The 13,128-nt window shown below is 54.6% G+C and overlaps 2 protein-coding genes across 6 annotated transcripts in view; one reads left to right on the top strand and one right to left on the bottom strand.

The window, feature by feature from the left end:
* LOC128755362 (cadherin-6-like) overlaps nt 1-7,367 on the top strand; it is a 41,724-nt gene extending 34,357 nt beyond the window's left edge. Inside the window, exons 8-12 of one of the 2 annotated variants that reach the window (XM_053858706.1) lie at nt 1,664-1,800; nt 2,450-2,571; nt 2,705-2,822; nt 2,905-3,156; nt 3,930-7,367. In XM_053858706.1, coding sequence (XP_053714681.1) covers nt 1,664-1,800; nt 2,450-2,571; nt 2,705-2,822; nt 2,905-3,156; nt 3,930-4,435 — 1,135 coding nt within the window. In that variant the 3' untranslated portion in view covers nt 4,436-7,367. The remainder of the gene's footprint in view (nt 1-1,663; nt 1,801-2,449; nt 2,572-2,704; nt 2,823-2,904; nt 3,157-3,929) is intronic. The other variant, XM_053858707.1, reaches the window with a different exon arrangement.
* drosha (drosha ribonuclease III) overlaps nt 6,803-13,128 on the bottom strand; it is an 80,403-nt gene continuing 74,077 nt past the window's right edge. For all 4 annotated transcript variants that reach the window (XM_053858695.1, XM_053858696.1, XM_053858692.1 and 1 more), the window contains 3 exons: nt 11,590-11,682; nt 10,688-10,734; nt 6,803-8,029 (listed from right to left, as the gene is read on the bottom strand). In XM_053858695.1, the coding sequence (XP_053714670.1) occupies nt 7,905-8,029; nt 10,688-10,734; nt 11,590-11,682 (265 nt within the window). In that variant the 3' untranslated portion in view covers nt 6,803-7,904. The remainder of the gene's footprint in view (nt 8,030-10,687; nt 10,735-11,589; nt 11,683-13,128) is intronic.

Raw genomic sequence — 13,128 nt, forward strand, 5'->3', positions numbered from 1 at the left:
GGAGGAGCTCAACATCAGGGAGCTCCCAGTCCGAGTCCTCACGGTGACATGTGTTTGGATAGAGTGAAATAGCGCAGGAGGCCGGGGGAGGTGGCGGTGCCTTCGGGGCCGTGGTTCATCGTCTGGGCCCCGCGAGGCTGAACACCCCATTAATCACTCGGATGGATCCCAGTCTTCAGGTCCTCAGTATGAGCAGAGAACCTGCGCATAAGGGCAAGGACACGTTTCTGGAGGAGGAGGAGGAGGAGGACGCGGGGGGGGTCTCAAAGTCATAACTATGAAGAAGAGCAAACCTCAGTGTTGAGATGTGAAACGACCATGAGAACCACAGTGACAGCTGAACGCAGCAAGGAACCTGGTTTGGAGGTGATGGTCTTGGAGAAATCTGTAGGTCACATGCCATGCATTGATGGATCAGCAGCCAGGGGGTGAAGGATGCAGGTGAGGAAGTCGAGTCACATCAGAGTCACACCAGAGTCACATCTGAGCCACATTCGAGCCACATTCGAGCCACATTCGAGCCACATCCGAGTCACATCAGAGAAACATCAGAGTCCCAGAGCCACACCAGAGACACACCAGAGCCACACCAGAGACACACCAGAGACACATCCGAGTCACATCAGAGTTACATCCGAGTCACATCTGAGAAACATCAGAGTCCCAGAGCCACACCAGAGCCACACCAGAGCCACACCAGAGACACACCAGAGCCACACCAGAGACACACCAGAGCCACACCAGAGCCACACCAGAGCCACACCAGAGACACACCAGAGCCACACCAGAGCCACACCAGAGCCACACCAGAGCCACACCAGAGACACACCAGAGCCACACCAGAGCCACACCAGAGACACACCAGAGACACACCAGAGCCACACCAGAGCCACACCAGAGACACACCAGAGCCACACCAGAGACACACCAGAGCCACACCAGAGACACATCCGAGTCACATCAGAGTTACATCCGAGTCACATCTGAGAAACATCAGAGTCCCAGAGCCACACCAGAGACGCACCAGAGACACACCAGAGACACACCAGAGCCACACCAGAGACACACCAGAGACACATCCGAGTCACATCAGAGTTACATCCGAGTCACATCTGAGAAACATCAGAGTCCCAGAGCCACACCAGAGACGCACCAGAGACACACCAGAGACACACCAGAGACAAATCAGAGAAACATCAGAGTCCCAGAGCCACACCAGAGACGCACCAGAGACAAATCAGAGAAACATCAGAGTCCCAGAGCCACACCAGAGACGCACCAGAGACAAATCAGAGAAACATCAGAGTCCCAGAGCCACACCAGAGCCACACCAGAGCCACATCAGAGTTACATCCGAATCACATCAGAGAAACATCAGAGTCCCAGAGACGCACCAGAGTCGCACAAGAGACGCACCAGAGCCACACCAGAGACACACCAGAGCCACATCTGAGCAACATCCGAGTCACATCCGAGTCATGCTCGGCTGCGTCCCTGGGGCGTCACCATGTTAAATGAAGGGCTCTGGTGTAATGGAGGTCACCTTTACCCACGGTAGTTGATGGTGGCAGTGTCGTGTTCCAGCTAGCAGGAAGCGAAGGCCTTGTGTGTCGGAGTCGTGTTGAGAAGTGTGCACTCGACTGTGAGTGTTTCTCCTCTGCAGGTACTCCATCGACCGACGCACCGACATGGACCGAGTGTTCAACATCCACGCCGGGAACGGCTCGCTCTTCCTCCTCCGGGAGCTGGACCGGGAAGAGAAGGCCTGGCACAACATCTCCGTCCTCGCCACTGAGTTTAGTGAGTCCTCACACGAAGCTTTTCTCCTTGTTCACCGACTTTACCATCGGGTCCGGCATGAGTCCTGACCCAATCGTAGTGTCCACTCCGGTCCGCAGCTTGCAGGAGACCATGCACGTCTCCAGAACTCGGCTACCTCTCGGCTCCAGATTCAGTCCAGAACTGGACCACCTGGTTGCGTGTCCTCCAAGTAACAAAAGATACAGAGTGTTTCATGTGTTCATGAAGAGCCAGGAACGGGTTTCAAATGTCTCGACATGATACTTGTCATGGCGCTGCAAGTTCTCCATCCCCTCATGGTCCACCGCGTCATGTCTTGGAGCTTCAGGGTAGAACAAGGTACAGAGCACCAGATATCGCTGGCAGCGATGCCCCACTACCTGGTCATGTGACGCGTGAAGCGAAGCCTGAATTATGGTTGGACTTGGGGCGCTCTCTGAAACAGACCGTTGGTCTGTAGAGACAAAGCTGAGCTGACGGCCACTAACTGTCGGAAGCTTGGAAAGAAACAGCAGGTAGAGTTGACCACAGACCGCGTGAGCTCCGTTCACATGGTGGTCAAAGACGGTCCTCAGAAGTGTCGGTGAAGATCAGGGGTGCAGGAGGGAAACTAACGGGACATTCCTCCTTCCTCCTCTTGGTTTCCCAGACAACCCTCGCCAGATCAGCCGCGTGCCGGTCTACATCAGAGTCCTGGACGTCAATGACAACGCTCCCACGTTCGCCGCCAATTACGAGACCTTTGTGTGCGAGAACGCCAAAGCTAATCAGGTGGGTCGCAGCACCATTGCCGTGGTTTCACACGCAGGATCCGAGGGGCAGACTCAGTTATCGCAGCAGATGGGAGAGGGAAACAGCAGTGAGGTGTGACGGAGGGAATCTGACCATGTGACGCTGGTTTCAGAGGATCCAGACCATCAGCGCCACAGATCCAGACGAACCAGTCGGAGGTCACCGATTCTTCTTCGCTCTGGCGCAGGAGGCCGCTGGGAAGGCAAACTTCTCCGTGCGGGACAACAAAGGTAGGTTTGACGACAAGCAAGGCACCGGAGCGTGTTGGCGGCGTCCAGGGTCAGAGGTCAGCTGCTGTGTCTTGTGTTCCAGACAACACGGCGTGGATCCTGACCCGCAGGAACAGCTACAACAGCCTGCAGAAGAGCGTCTACCACGTGCCGGTGGTCATCTCGGACGGAGAGTACCCCATGCAGAGCAGCACCAACACGCTGACCGTCCGTGTCTGCACCTGCGACCGCGAGGGGAACATGAAGCTGTGCAACGCCGAAGCCCTGGCGGCGCGGGCCGGCCTCAGCACCGGCGCCCTGGTGGCCATCTTGCTCTGCGTCCTCATCCTGCTCAGTAAGTCACGTTTCCGGCTCTTTGATTTGATCCACGGCTTCCTGCGGGCCGACTCTCGCGCTGCTGACCACTGCCGGCAGTTTCATGAAAAAACAGCGGCCCGTCTGTGTCGAGTGAAACCGAGATTTATTGGCACCTGTGGCACAATGGCAGGTGCTCAGCCAGATCAACTCGCCCACTGACGGCCGCGCAGCTGCTTTAGCACGAGTGATGGACTGGCGTTCACGGTGGAGAGAAGCTTCGGCCCTGCACACCCGGACACTCCAGGACAAGTCACTTGGGGGGTGGGATCTTGTTTTGGTCTCGTTGTGTTCAGGCGGTCTTTCACCTTCTGCCGTCACTCAACATCAGTGGTGCTTTAAGCATCAAGCAAAGCAGGACAGATGCAAGTAGGTGTCATCGTCTGACCGTCAGAAAGAGTCTAACTGTGACTCGTGTGGACGTTGTGTGAGCTGAGCTGTAGTCCAGAACTGCTCCGTCCTGCTGGAGTCAGCGCAGATGTCTGGCACTCAAGTCACTCAAGTCTGTCTTCAGTGATCCTCATGGAAGCTGACACGAACAAATGGAGGTGCGGTCAGCCGTGACGGCTTCCGTTTCCACAGCGACCAAATAAAGAGTCTTTGTTCTTCCAGCTGTTTGTGTTGTAGCCCGGAGGAGAGCAGAGATACATAATGCATGGCGCGTGTTTTACAAAGTTGGGAACATGGCTGAGCACTCGCACCGCTCCCCCCGGAGCCTCTTGACTGAGCTCTTCTCTTGTCTCCGTCCTGCAGTGATCGTGGTTCTGTTTGCCGCCCTCAGAAGGCAGCGCAAGAAGGAGCCTCTGATCATCTCCAAGGAGGACGTGCGGGACAACGTGGTCAGCTACAACGACGAGGGCGGCGGCGAGGAGGACACGCAGGCGTTCGACATCGGCACACTGCGCAACCCCGAGGCCATCGAGGAGAGCAAGCAGAGGCGGGACATCGTACCCGAGACCTTCTACCCTCCGGTGCGCAGGCCCGTGCTGCCACCGCCGTGTCGGGACAATAACGGGGACGTGCGGGACTTCATCACCCAGAGGCTCCAGGAGAACGACAGCGACCCCACCGCACCACCTTACGACTCCCTGGCCACCTACGCCTACGAGGGCAACGGCTCGGTGGCCGAGTCGCTCAGCTCGCTGGAGTCGGCGACCACAGAGGGGGACCAGGACTACAACTACCTGAGCGAATGGGGGCCGCGATTCAAGAAACTGGCGGACATGTACGGAGGCGAGGACAGCGACAGGGATTCTTAACAAGCTGGTCGGACTCCAGCGCCACCAGCTGTCCCTCCGGAGAGCAGAATTAGGCTTCGTGTGTCCCGTCAGTGGTAGTTGCGTTTCTTTTACGAGGGCACGGTGAACAGACTTGTCTTCGTGCGTGTGTATCCGGGCGTCCCCATCGTGTATCTACAGATTTTCTTTTCCAAAGCTGCCTGTGACGGACTCGCTCCTGTGGAACCAACAGATTTTCAGTGTCTCGGGCACAAACATGCTGCATATTGTGATCTTAGCTGGTGTACTCTGAACACTGTACAGTCTCTTGTCAAGGCCGTCCAAGCGCGCGCTCGCCCGCCCGCCTGCGGACTGCATCTCTCGTGACGATGTGACGGAGGAGGAAAATGTCAGGGGTGGCCATGTGACTCCCTCACCATCCGGCTGAATGTCACCGCCGTCTTCTCACACTCTCCCTTCCTCCCCGGCCACGTTGACACAAGCTCAGTGCTCAGTTTCGGAACCAGGTGGGCCTGGACGCGGAGTCCTCCATCCCGGGACGCAGCTGGGGCTTCAGCAGGCGCAAACAAGGTGATTTTCACCTCGTGGTTTCAGTGCCAGACCCGAGTCAGGGCGGTCAGTCAAGCCTCCGCTGTCTGACCAAGTCTCACATATGAGACGTCTCTTGACACTCACGTGGTCGGTCTGGGGTGCGCAGGACAGCAACAGCTAACATTTAGCTACAATATGGAAGTGGTTTGCCCGAATCCTCTCAGCAGAGGTGAGGTCTCCTCACCACAGCGAACGTTCTCCGGCTCCACATGATAAGGGGATGCTATACTTCTCCTTCCTTGAGAAAAGTCCTCCATCAGGATGGCGAGAAGAATCGGCTCCAGTGGTCGCTGAAGACGAGAAGAAGCCAGGCTAGTCCATCCTTGGACATGTGTGTTCTGTGGCAGGTCCCAACAGGTCACCACCCTTTGAGGAGCCACACTGCTTCCTGTTTGCCACAACAAACACTATCCTTGAAGACATTCCCCTTGGGTTACCATAGCAACCATTCCGTCATGAACAGACTTGGCTGTTCGTACACCATTGCTAGCCACTGCGCTTGGCAGAGTCTCCTGTCGAGCTCAGCTCCTGAGGCTAGTTCAAATCATGGCGTGCAAACCAGTGTCAGTGTTCGGCAGCGACCAGACAGCACCGTGAGAAACCGCCGTGTCTGCTTTAGGACACTGAGCGGAAGTTGCCTTACATGAAACCGGACGTTCCTCCATGGATTCTTGCGTTGGCAAACAATCGGAGGGGTTGTGTCCTTGAGGAGCTTTGTGGAATGTAAAAATGTAAAATAGCACTCGCTCACAGAAAGGTGCCAAACATGGCCCATTAACGTGGCGCCGGAATTCAGAGTCAATGGGACCGACAGCCGCTTGGGCTCTTATCTGCAGCCACCTTTGACCCCGGTGGATAAGGGAGTGGGCTTCGTCCACGACCAAGGTCCAAACAGTCTGCAGGGGAAAACATGGTGGAACAGCAGTTTGAATCTTCGTCCCTCCTCACGCAGTAACCGACTCCATCAAGATGGCGGTCCTACACGTGACCGAGTCACAGCACGGCTTGTTATTGGACCCTAGTAGTGGCCTGACTGCGGTCTGACAACCCCATGGATAATCACATGCTGAAAACATTAAACAGGAAGTGCTCCGGGGATCATATGTTCCAACTTCCTGGTTCTGTGGTGGGACCCGGCTGCAAGGCGCCACTCTGGGTCAAGCTTCATGCCCGAGCTCCTGGCAAAATATAGTCGAGCCACAAGATGACGAAAAAGATGACGAAGATGATGAATTCAAAAACAGTCCAAAAGCAGCAAGAACTAGAAAAGCACTCAGAAAGCGCAAACCTCCACCAGGCAGATTCGACCGCTTACCTCCTTCCCCATTACAGCCAGACCAACCCACCCAAAACATAACATTGACGTAGGCATAAGCGGTTTAGGACCAAACCAAAATGACAGCAACAACTCCAAGGTTCACCTGGTAAAAAAGGCAAATGTTGGTGCTCCAGGAGCTGCTGGAGGTTCTGGCTCTGCCACTCAAAGTTCACAAATCGTGCGCCGAGGCGGAATCTTGGCCTCATGACAGACGTGTCTCTGTCTCATCTCTGTCTCCGGGTGAACGAGGACTCCTCGAAGCCAGCTGAATGTCAGACGGTTGAGACCAGCCCCGTCGCTCACGTGCAGCGCAGCGGCACAGTTAGCGTGAACGAGGATCCTGCTGCTACTGGGACCACTGAGGAGTTCCACGTTGTCACGCTCCAGTTCTCGACTGTCCAGGTTCAAAGATGGCTAGCGTGGACCTACAACACCAGCCCAGTTGCCCCCACCCAGCCCGCCCCTTGTTTCCCTCACCGCCGGCGACTCTCCGGGTGTGATAGAATTGTGGTTGTCGATGTGTAGACACAGTCGCTCACCTCTATGATGATGTCGGTGCAAACGTGTGTGAGCACTTTTTCTTGGTGTCGGGGGTCGTCGGAGCGGGCCAGACTTCACCGGCCGTCATCGATCTGCTTTGTAAAACGTGATATTTTGTACTGAATATTTATATGACACAATTAAACATTTGGAAAACGGACTCAGGTGCCACGTCGCTGTTGCTCCTGCAGGTGGAAGCCTGGAGCGCCTTTGACCCTTCAGCAGATCGTTTACGTGCGGCCAGTGACCTTTGGAGTCAACATTAGCTGTAACTCAAACGCCGACAGCAACATGGTCAGTGTTTACTGCTGATGAGAAACAGGGGACACTGACAAAAGCACCAGAAAGAGAGGTAAAAGTTGATAGAAATAAATGCAACGGTTGTCAACCTCCATAATAAAAGCATCATTTCAACGACAGTGAATCATGTAAAAATGATGATTAACCCTGGTCATGACTGTGCACCTCCATCTGGCACATTCAAGCGCCACCACACGCCGAAACAAACAAAGACAGCCGTCATTGTCTTGGTCTCGTAACAAGCATGAGTCAGTGTGAAGGCCCCAGGGCCAAACCTGCTCCACTATGACGTTTGAGCTGCAGTGGAACCCAGGTCTACTGTGGTGCACGTCGCGACCAAGCAAGCCAATGTGGTGAACAAACGGTGGGCCGAGGAGAGAAACACACCAGCTTGACGCCAACATTAGGCTGTAACAGCCAAAAGATCACAAGCACAACATCAGGCGCTCATGACGTTGCAGCCCACAAGAAGAGTTTCCTCCGCTGACACACAGTTTTGGTACAAAATCAGTGTTTATTTATTCATTTCCTGCTTGGTGGCACTTTCTGTCACACGACTTCACAAAACGCACAAAAACAACTTCAGAGTGTCAGAGTCATACTGGAGGCGCTAACGTTAGCAACAGCATTTGAGTGGCGCTAACGATTAGCGAACAGCTAAAGTGTGAAACTTGAGCGCAACAGAAATTCAGCGGCTGCCGTCACAGACAAACTTTCCACGTCCAGTGACCTCGCCGTCCGTCACTTCCCGTCGTCCTCGTCCGTCTCCTTCTCCTGCCGCTCGCGCTCTCGTCTCATCTCCTTCAGCTCCTGCCGGTACTTCCGCTCGATGAAGCGCTTCTGATGAGCCATCTGCGGGAAGTTATCTGTGGGAGAGGAGGAGAAGGAGGAGGGGGCCGGAGGGGGTCGTGGGGGGTCAGTCTCCCGCTGGGCCGTGATGACAATTTAGCGCTCAAATTGTGGAGAAGATGGTTTTGGTGTCTGCGCGTCACAGCGGCGGTGCAGAGATGCTTCTGTCTCCGGATTAATGGCGAGGAATTAGACGAGCTTGTTGGCTTTCTGCTCCACGAGATCTGATAACGTAATTACAGGACGGCGGCGCTAAATGAGATTCGTGATGAGACGGCCAAGTGTGACGCCGCGGCGAATCAACGGGAGCAATGATGACGACCAGATGATGGATAATGGCCAGGACGCGGTGCCCACCTCTTCCAGTCGACGTGGCAACACGGCAGACACTTTCCACGACAAAACCCCGTCGGGTTCTGTGCCGAAGAACCGCGGCGCTGTTCCCCGTCAAGTACTGACAACAAACGCAATCGAGACGGCAACACCAACGAAGAGCTATATCACAGCTAGCGTGCTGGCGTGGAACAAAAGTGACCTTGAGAAAACCTGGAGGCCCAGAGTACCTGAGTTAGCACCGCGGCTAAACTAGCATGGCACAGGCGATGGCAGAGATTTCAAAGAGCAGCTGGCATGTTTCAGGCACCAACGTTCTGGAATCAGCTCAGTGCTAACACAGACGTGCTGTTGAGATAGCATTGTAGCTTAAGTACAAGTGAGTTGAAAGAGTCACACTTGAAGGCGCGGCAGTTGTCTGCTGAAGCTCAAGTGTCTGTCTGGAGAGCCATCAACACTGGTTTCTGACAGGTGTTTTCCAGTCTTCAGGTGTGGCCGAGTCGCGAGCTGGTCCAAGCTTCCACTGGAGACGGATTTCCTGCCTTGCCAAAGGGCCGACTCGGCTTCACTTCATCTGCTGTTTAAGAGGAGGTGAAGAGTGTAGAAGGAGCGAGGGAGGCGCGGCGCACGATAAAAGCCGCTCACATGTATTTTTGATGCAGCGCGGCAGCTCAGGGAGAAGCGCGGCGCTTCCATTCCTGCCGCTGCCGCTCTCAGCTCCATTTGTTTGCGCTCGGCTAACGTGATTCTGCCTCTGACAGACTCGGTCAGGAGACTGTCAAAACCAGACCCCGTCAGCTCACCGAGCCACGAGCGGCCGCGGCTAACAGGCCGGCCTGCACTCCAAATATTGGGCAGCCAGCTCTTTAATGAGCTCTGAGCTGTCTGACACGAGAGCCGTCGTGTCTCTCACCTCGCCGACACGCCGACTTCTGTCAGGCTGAAGAAGCTGGGCTCCAAAACAAGCGGAGACGAGAAGTGAGGACGGAGGAGGTCCTCAATAAAACATGGAGCCGAAGCCTGACATGGCAGGGGAGCCTGGCTGTGTTCGATCGCCGCGCGGCACGACTCCGGTCGGCGCTAGCATGGCGGCCAACACGGCCGTCAATGATGAATGACACCACACCCGAGCTGATGTCTTTGATCAGGCGAACAAATGAAGGTGAGCTTTTCTCGATCACACGGCTCTCATTATCACAGCGGGAGGACTCCTCGAAGGAAGTGCTGCCGAGTGACCTTTTAGCATGGGGCCCAGCGAGAATCCTTGGACGGAGGATTCTGAGCTGCTGGCCAGGTCGTCAGGTGTGGAACGAAGCGCCTCATCAGCTCACCGGTCGTGACGCTAACTGAGCCTGGCTAACTTCAGAGCCTCTTTAAACCTGAGTTCCGAGAGCAAACGCAGCTCAAATATAATGCTAATGTAATGGAGATGCTGATGCAGCTGAAGTACAGCAGTGATGTTTACGTAGCCACAGTGCTAATGCAAAGAAGGTGCCAACAGAGACGAAGCATAGTAGCATAGCCCCGATGAAGCAGAGGTACTGACGGTGCTGACAGAATAGGAGCATGAACACTGTGCTAATTAGAGAGGAAGCTGATGGAGCTGCAGTATAGTAGTTGGATACTGTGGTGACGTACTGGAGAAGCTAACATAGTTGTAATACTGTAGCATAGCATTCAGACTGGCGTAATGGAGATGATAATGTTGCTGGAGCATAGTGGAGATGTCTACGTAGGCTAGCTAGGAGTGTAATGTAGTGACGCCACTTATGTAATTTAATTACACTGTAGTAGCACAGCCATGAAGCAGAGATGCTAGCGCAGCCCAAGTATAGTAGCATAGCCTCAGTGCTAACGTAATGGAGAAGCTAACTAAGCTGAAACAGCGTCAAAGTCGAAACAACAGGCAGGTTGTTGATGTGTTAGCATGGCGTTGAAGTGCACCGCACCTGAGCACTACAGAAGTTTTGCTGGTCACATGGCTGGAGGTCACAGGAACTAAAGGAGCGCAGCTAGGAGGACTGGAGTGGCTCCAGAACTGAACGGGTTGTGGTCCAGTTGAAAGCAGCACGAGAGGCTGTGGAGTGCGTGAGTGTCGATTTGGCCCAAGCTAAAAAGCTCTCTGACAGGCTACGACTCAAGTCGAGCGATCCTCGTGATCCGCCGAGTGCTGACGAATGAGTCCCGGACCCGACGCCAGCGCGACCCGGGTGTGGAAGCCCTCCACCAGACACGCTCCCGGACAACCAGCGAGTTGGAGACCGGCAGACGCACTTGTGCGATCCTCAGGACGAGGAGCCGGAGCCAGCTCCAGCGTGTGAGACAGTGTGTGTGAGACTCACATTTGTCGAGCGCGTCCATGGCGGCTCCCATCTCGGCCTGCTGGATGCTGAGGAGACAAGAAAACATCTTGAGCCGCACACTTGTCAATGAAGAGCAGATTAAAATGACTTGTGTTTTTCATCGACTGGCGCTGGAACAACACGTCGAGCTGCAGGAGACGTAACGCGGCACACCACTGTGAGAACAGAACAACTGCTCTCAGCACGAGCCACGAGTCAGGAGACGGCTGTTGAAACCAATGACTTGAAATTCAACTCCTCCACTCTACTCCCTTTTCTGTGCTAATGCTAACCATGCTATCGCTACGCTAATCACATTACTGCTACTTTGTTCACCATGGCTGAGGAAAATGTGTTGAATGTTGCCAAGAAATTTGGATCAAATGTTGAGGGGGGTTTCGGGAGGTCAATGGTCATGGCTTTTCTTTCTTCTGCCTTGCCTTTGTTTCATGCGTGTGTATGTGTTGTCTGTGTTCACTTGTCGACCCTGCCGTCGTCAAGTGACACCCGACTCTGAATCAAGGTCCTACTTTACTTCTAGATTTCTGTGTCGGAGTGACATTGTTTCTGTACCAGTCCACTTTCTTTTAAGTCTCAGAACTTTGTTCTGACGCCATGTTTTCTTTCACATGAATATTATTATGCTCCATCTTCTTCTGACCCTCACACCTCTCACTTCTGGTCAGAATATTTCACCTTTTTACAGCCTTTTTCTCTCCTTCTTCCCCTCGTTCCTCAAGTTTTCAGACACACTTTCCTGAGATAATCAGGTCTGATGGCTCTGAGAACCTTCGGCACTAGTCTCAGGTTCATCACAAACCTTTTCTCTCCAGGTCACATGACCATGGTGTGGACAGTCGGACCGATGGTGGGTCGGCTCGCTGCTCCTCGCCAGAACTCACCTCGGGCCTTTGCCGCAGCCGATCCGCTCGCCTTTGAAGTAGACGGCCACGGTGTAGGTGCGGGCGTGTGAGGGTCCAACGGTCTGCAGCGTCCTGCGCGAGCACGGAGAACACATGGTGAGGGGGTTGGGGAGTCAGGGCAATCAAATGAACATCTCCGGTCCCGAGGAGCCGCGCAGACAAGGATGAGACCGTAGCGAAGACACTGACACGAGTGTCGTGAAGTTCAAAAGAGGAAGACGGAGGAAGGTTCATTCAACACCCGAGCTGTTTCCAGGTCAGAGGGACGTCCTCTCTCAGGCGTGTCCTGGGTCTGCCCCGGGGTCTCCTCCCGGTACAGCACCTCCTCTCCTGGAGGAGGTTCTCCTCTGAGTCTCTGAGAGAGTCCAGTCAGAGAAGCTCTTCCACAAGGCAAGCAAATGTCTTGTCAAAACAGGAAACGAAACATCCGGGAGAGAAGCTTCACGTGAAGTCAGGCGGCAGAAACCTGAGCCTGTTGCTCTATTTCGGGGGGAAATGTTTGCTGAGTCATGACTCCACATAGACACGGAGGAGGCGGCGGCGGCGGCAACCTGGGACCAAACGTGTGTGAGACGCGAAGATTAGCATAAACATGTCCGACAGACGGCGGCGCTGAATTATTCACTCTGGATTGACTTGTTTCAGGAGCGGCATCCATATTTAATGTGGAGCGGTCACTGATGACACCTCGTCAATAATTCAGCCCCCACTTACAGACGCACGCGTGCGGCGCCCGCGACACTTGTGCGCGGCGCGTCCGACAACTCTCGACATGGAAGAACACGAGGCGAGTCGGGAGGCGCCACACAAGCCTACGAGCCGACTTCACACGTCCGCCAGCCTCAGGTCCGGGAGCGGGAACGTCACTCTGGTCTGCAGCGTCACCAACGGTCAGGACTCTTGTTTCGCTCTTCACTTCCTGTCGTGACATCACCGTCGGACTCCAGTTTTCTGTCCAGTTTCTGGGAGCAACAAGTGAAGCACTTGGTACTAACAACGTCAGAGCATCATCGCTGCCGAGTGGCTGCACACACTGGTTGAAAGAGAACACTCTACAAAGACGTCGCTCCTTGGAGATGACGCCACATGCAGGCCTGGCATGTGAACTACACCATTTGAAGTTACACTACAGGTGTTCTGGGTGCCATGGATTCGACCTGGAAGCAACCCGAAGTTAGTCAAGTCAATCAAGGGTCTCTGCAGGCGGACGACACGGAGGAGCAGCTTCAGCAGAAGATCCTCTCAGTCTGGGACCATAGAGACCAGACGGCAGTCCGATTGGTACCAGAGTGGGCTCATGGTCCGGGAAGCAGACGAGCCAAGTGGGAGCAGCGGTGGTCCAGTGGCAAGAACCGGGACCAGAACTCTCTGGTGTCTGACCAGCAAGCTGTCAAGAGTGTTGCTGAGGTCCAGGAAGGGTCAGCCATTCAGGCGGTCGGAGGCTGGACTCCTTCTTTGATCATCGGCTGTGTAGGACACGAAGGGACTCGCGGGAGCATCAATGTTGACGTGAACAAC

The sequence above is a fragment of the Synchiropus splendidus genome, chromosome 3, assembly GCF_027744825.2.
Source record: "Synchiropus splendidus isolate RoL2022-P1 chromosome 3, RoL_Sspl_1.0, whole genome shotgun sequence".
Taxonomy (NCBI): Eukaryota; Metazoa; Chordata; class Actinopteri; order Syngnathiformes; family Callionymidae; genus Synchiropus; species Synchiropus splendidus.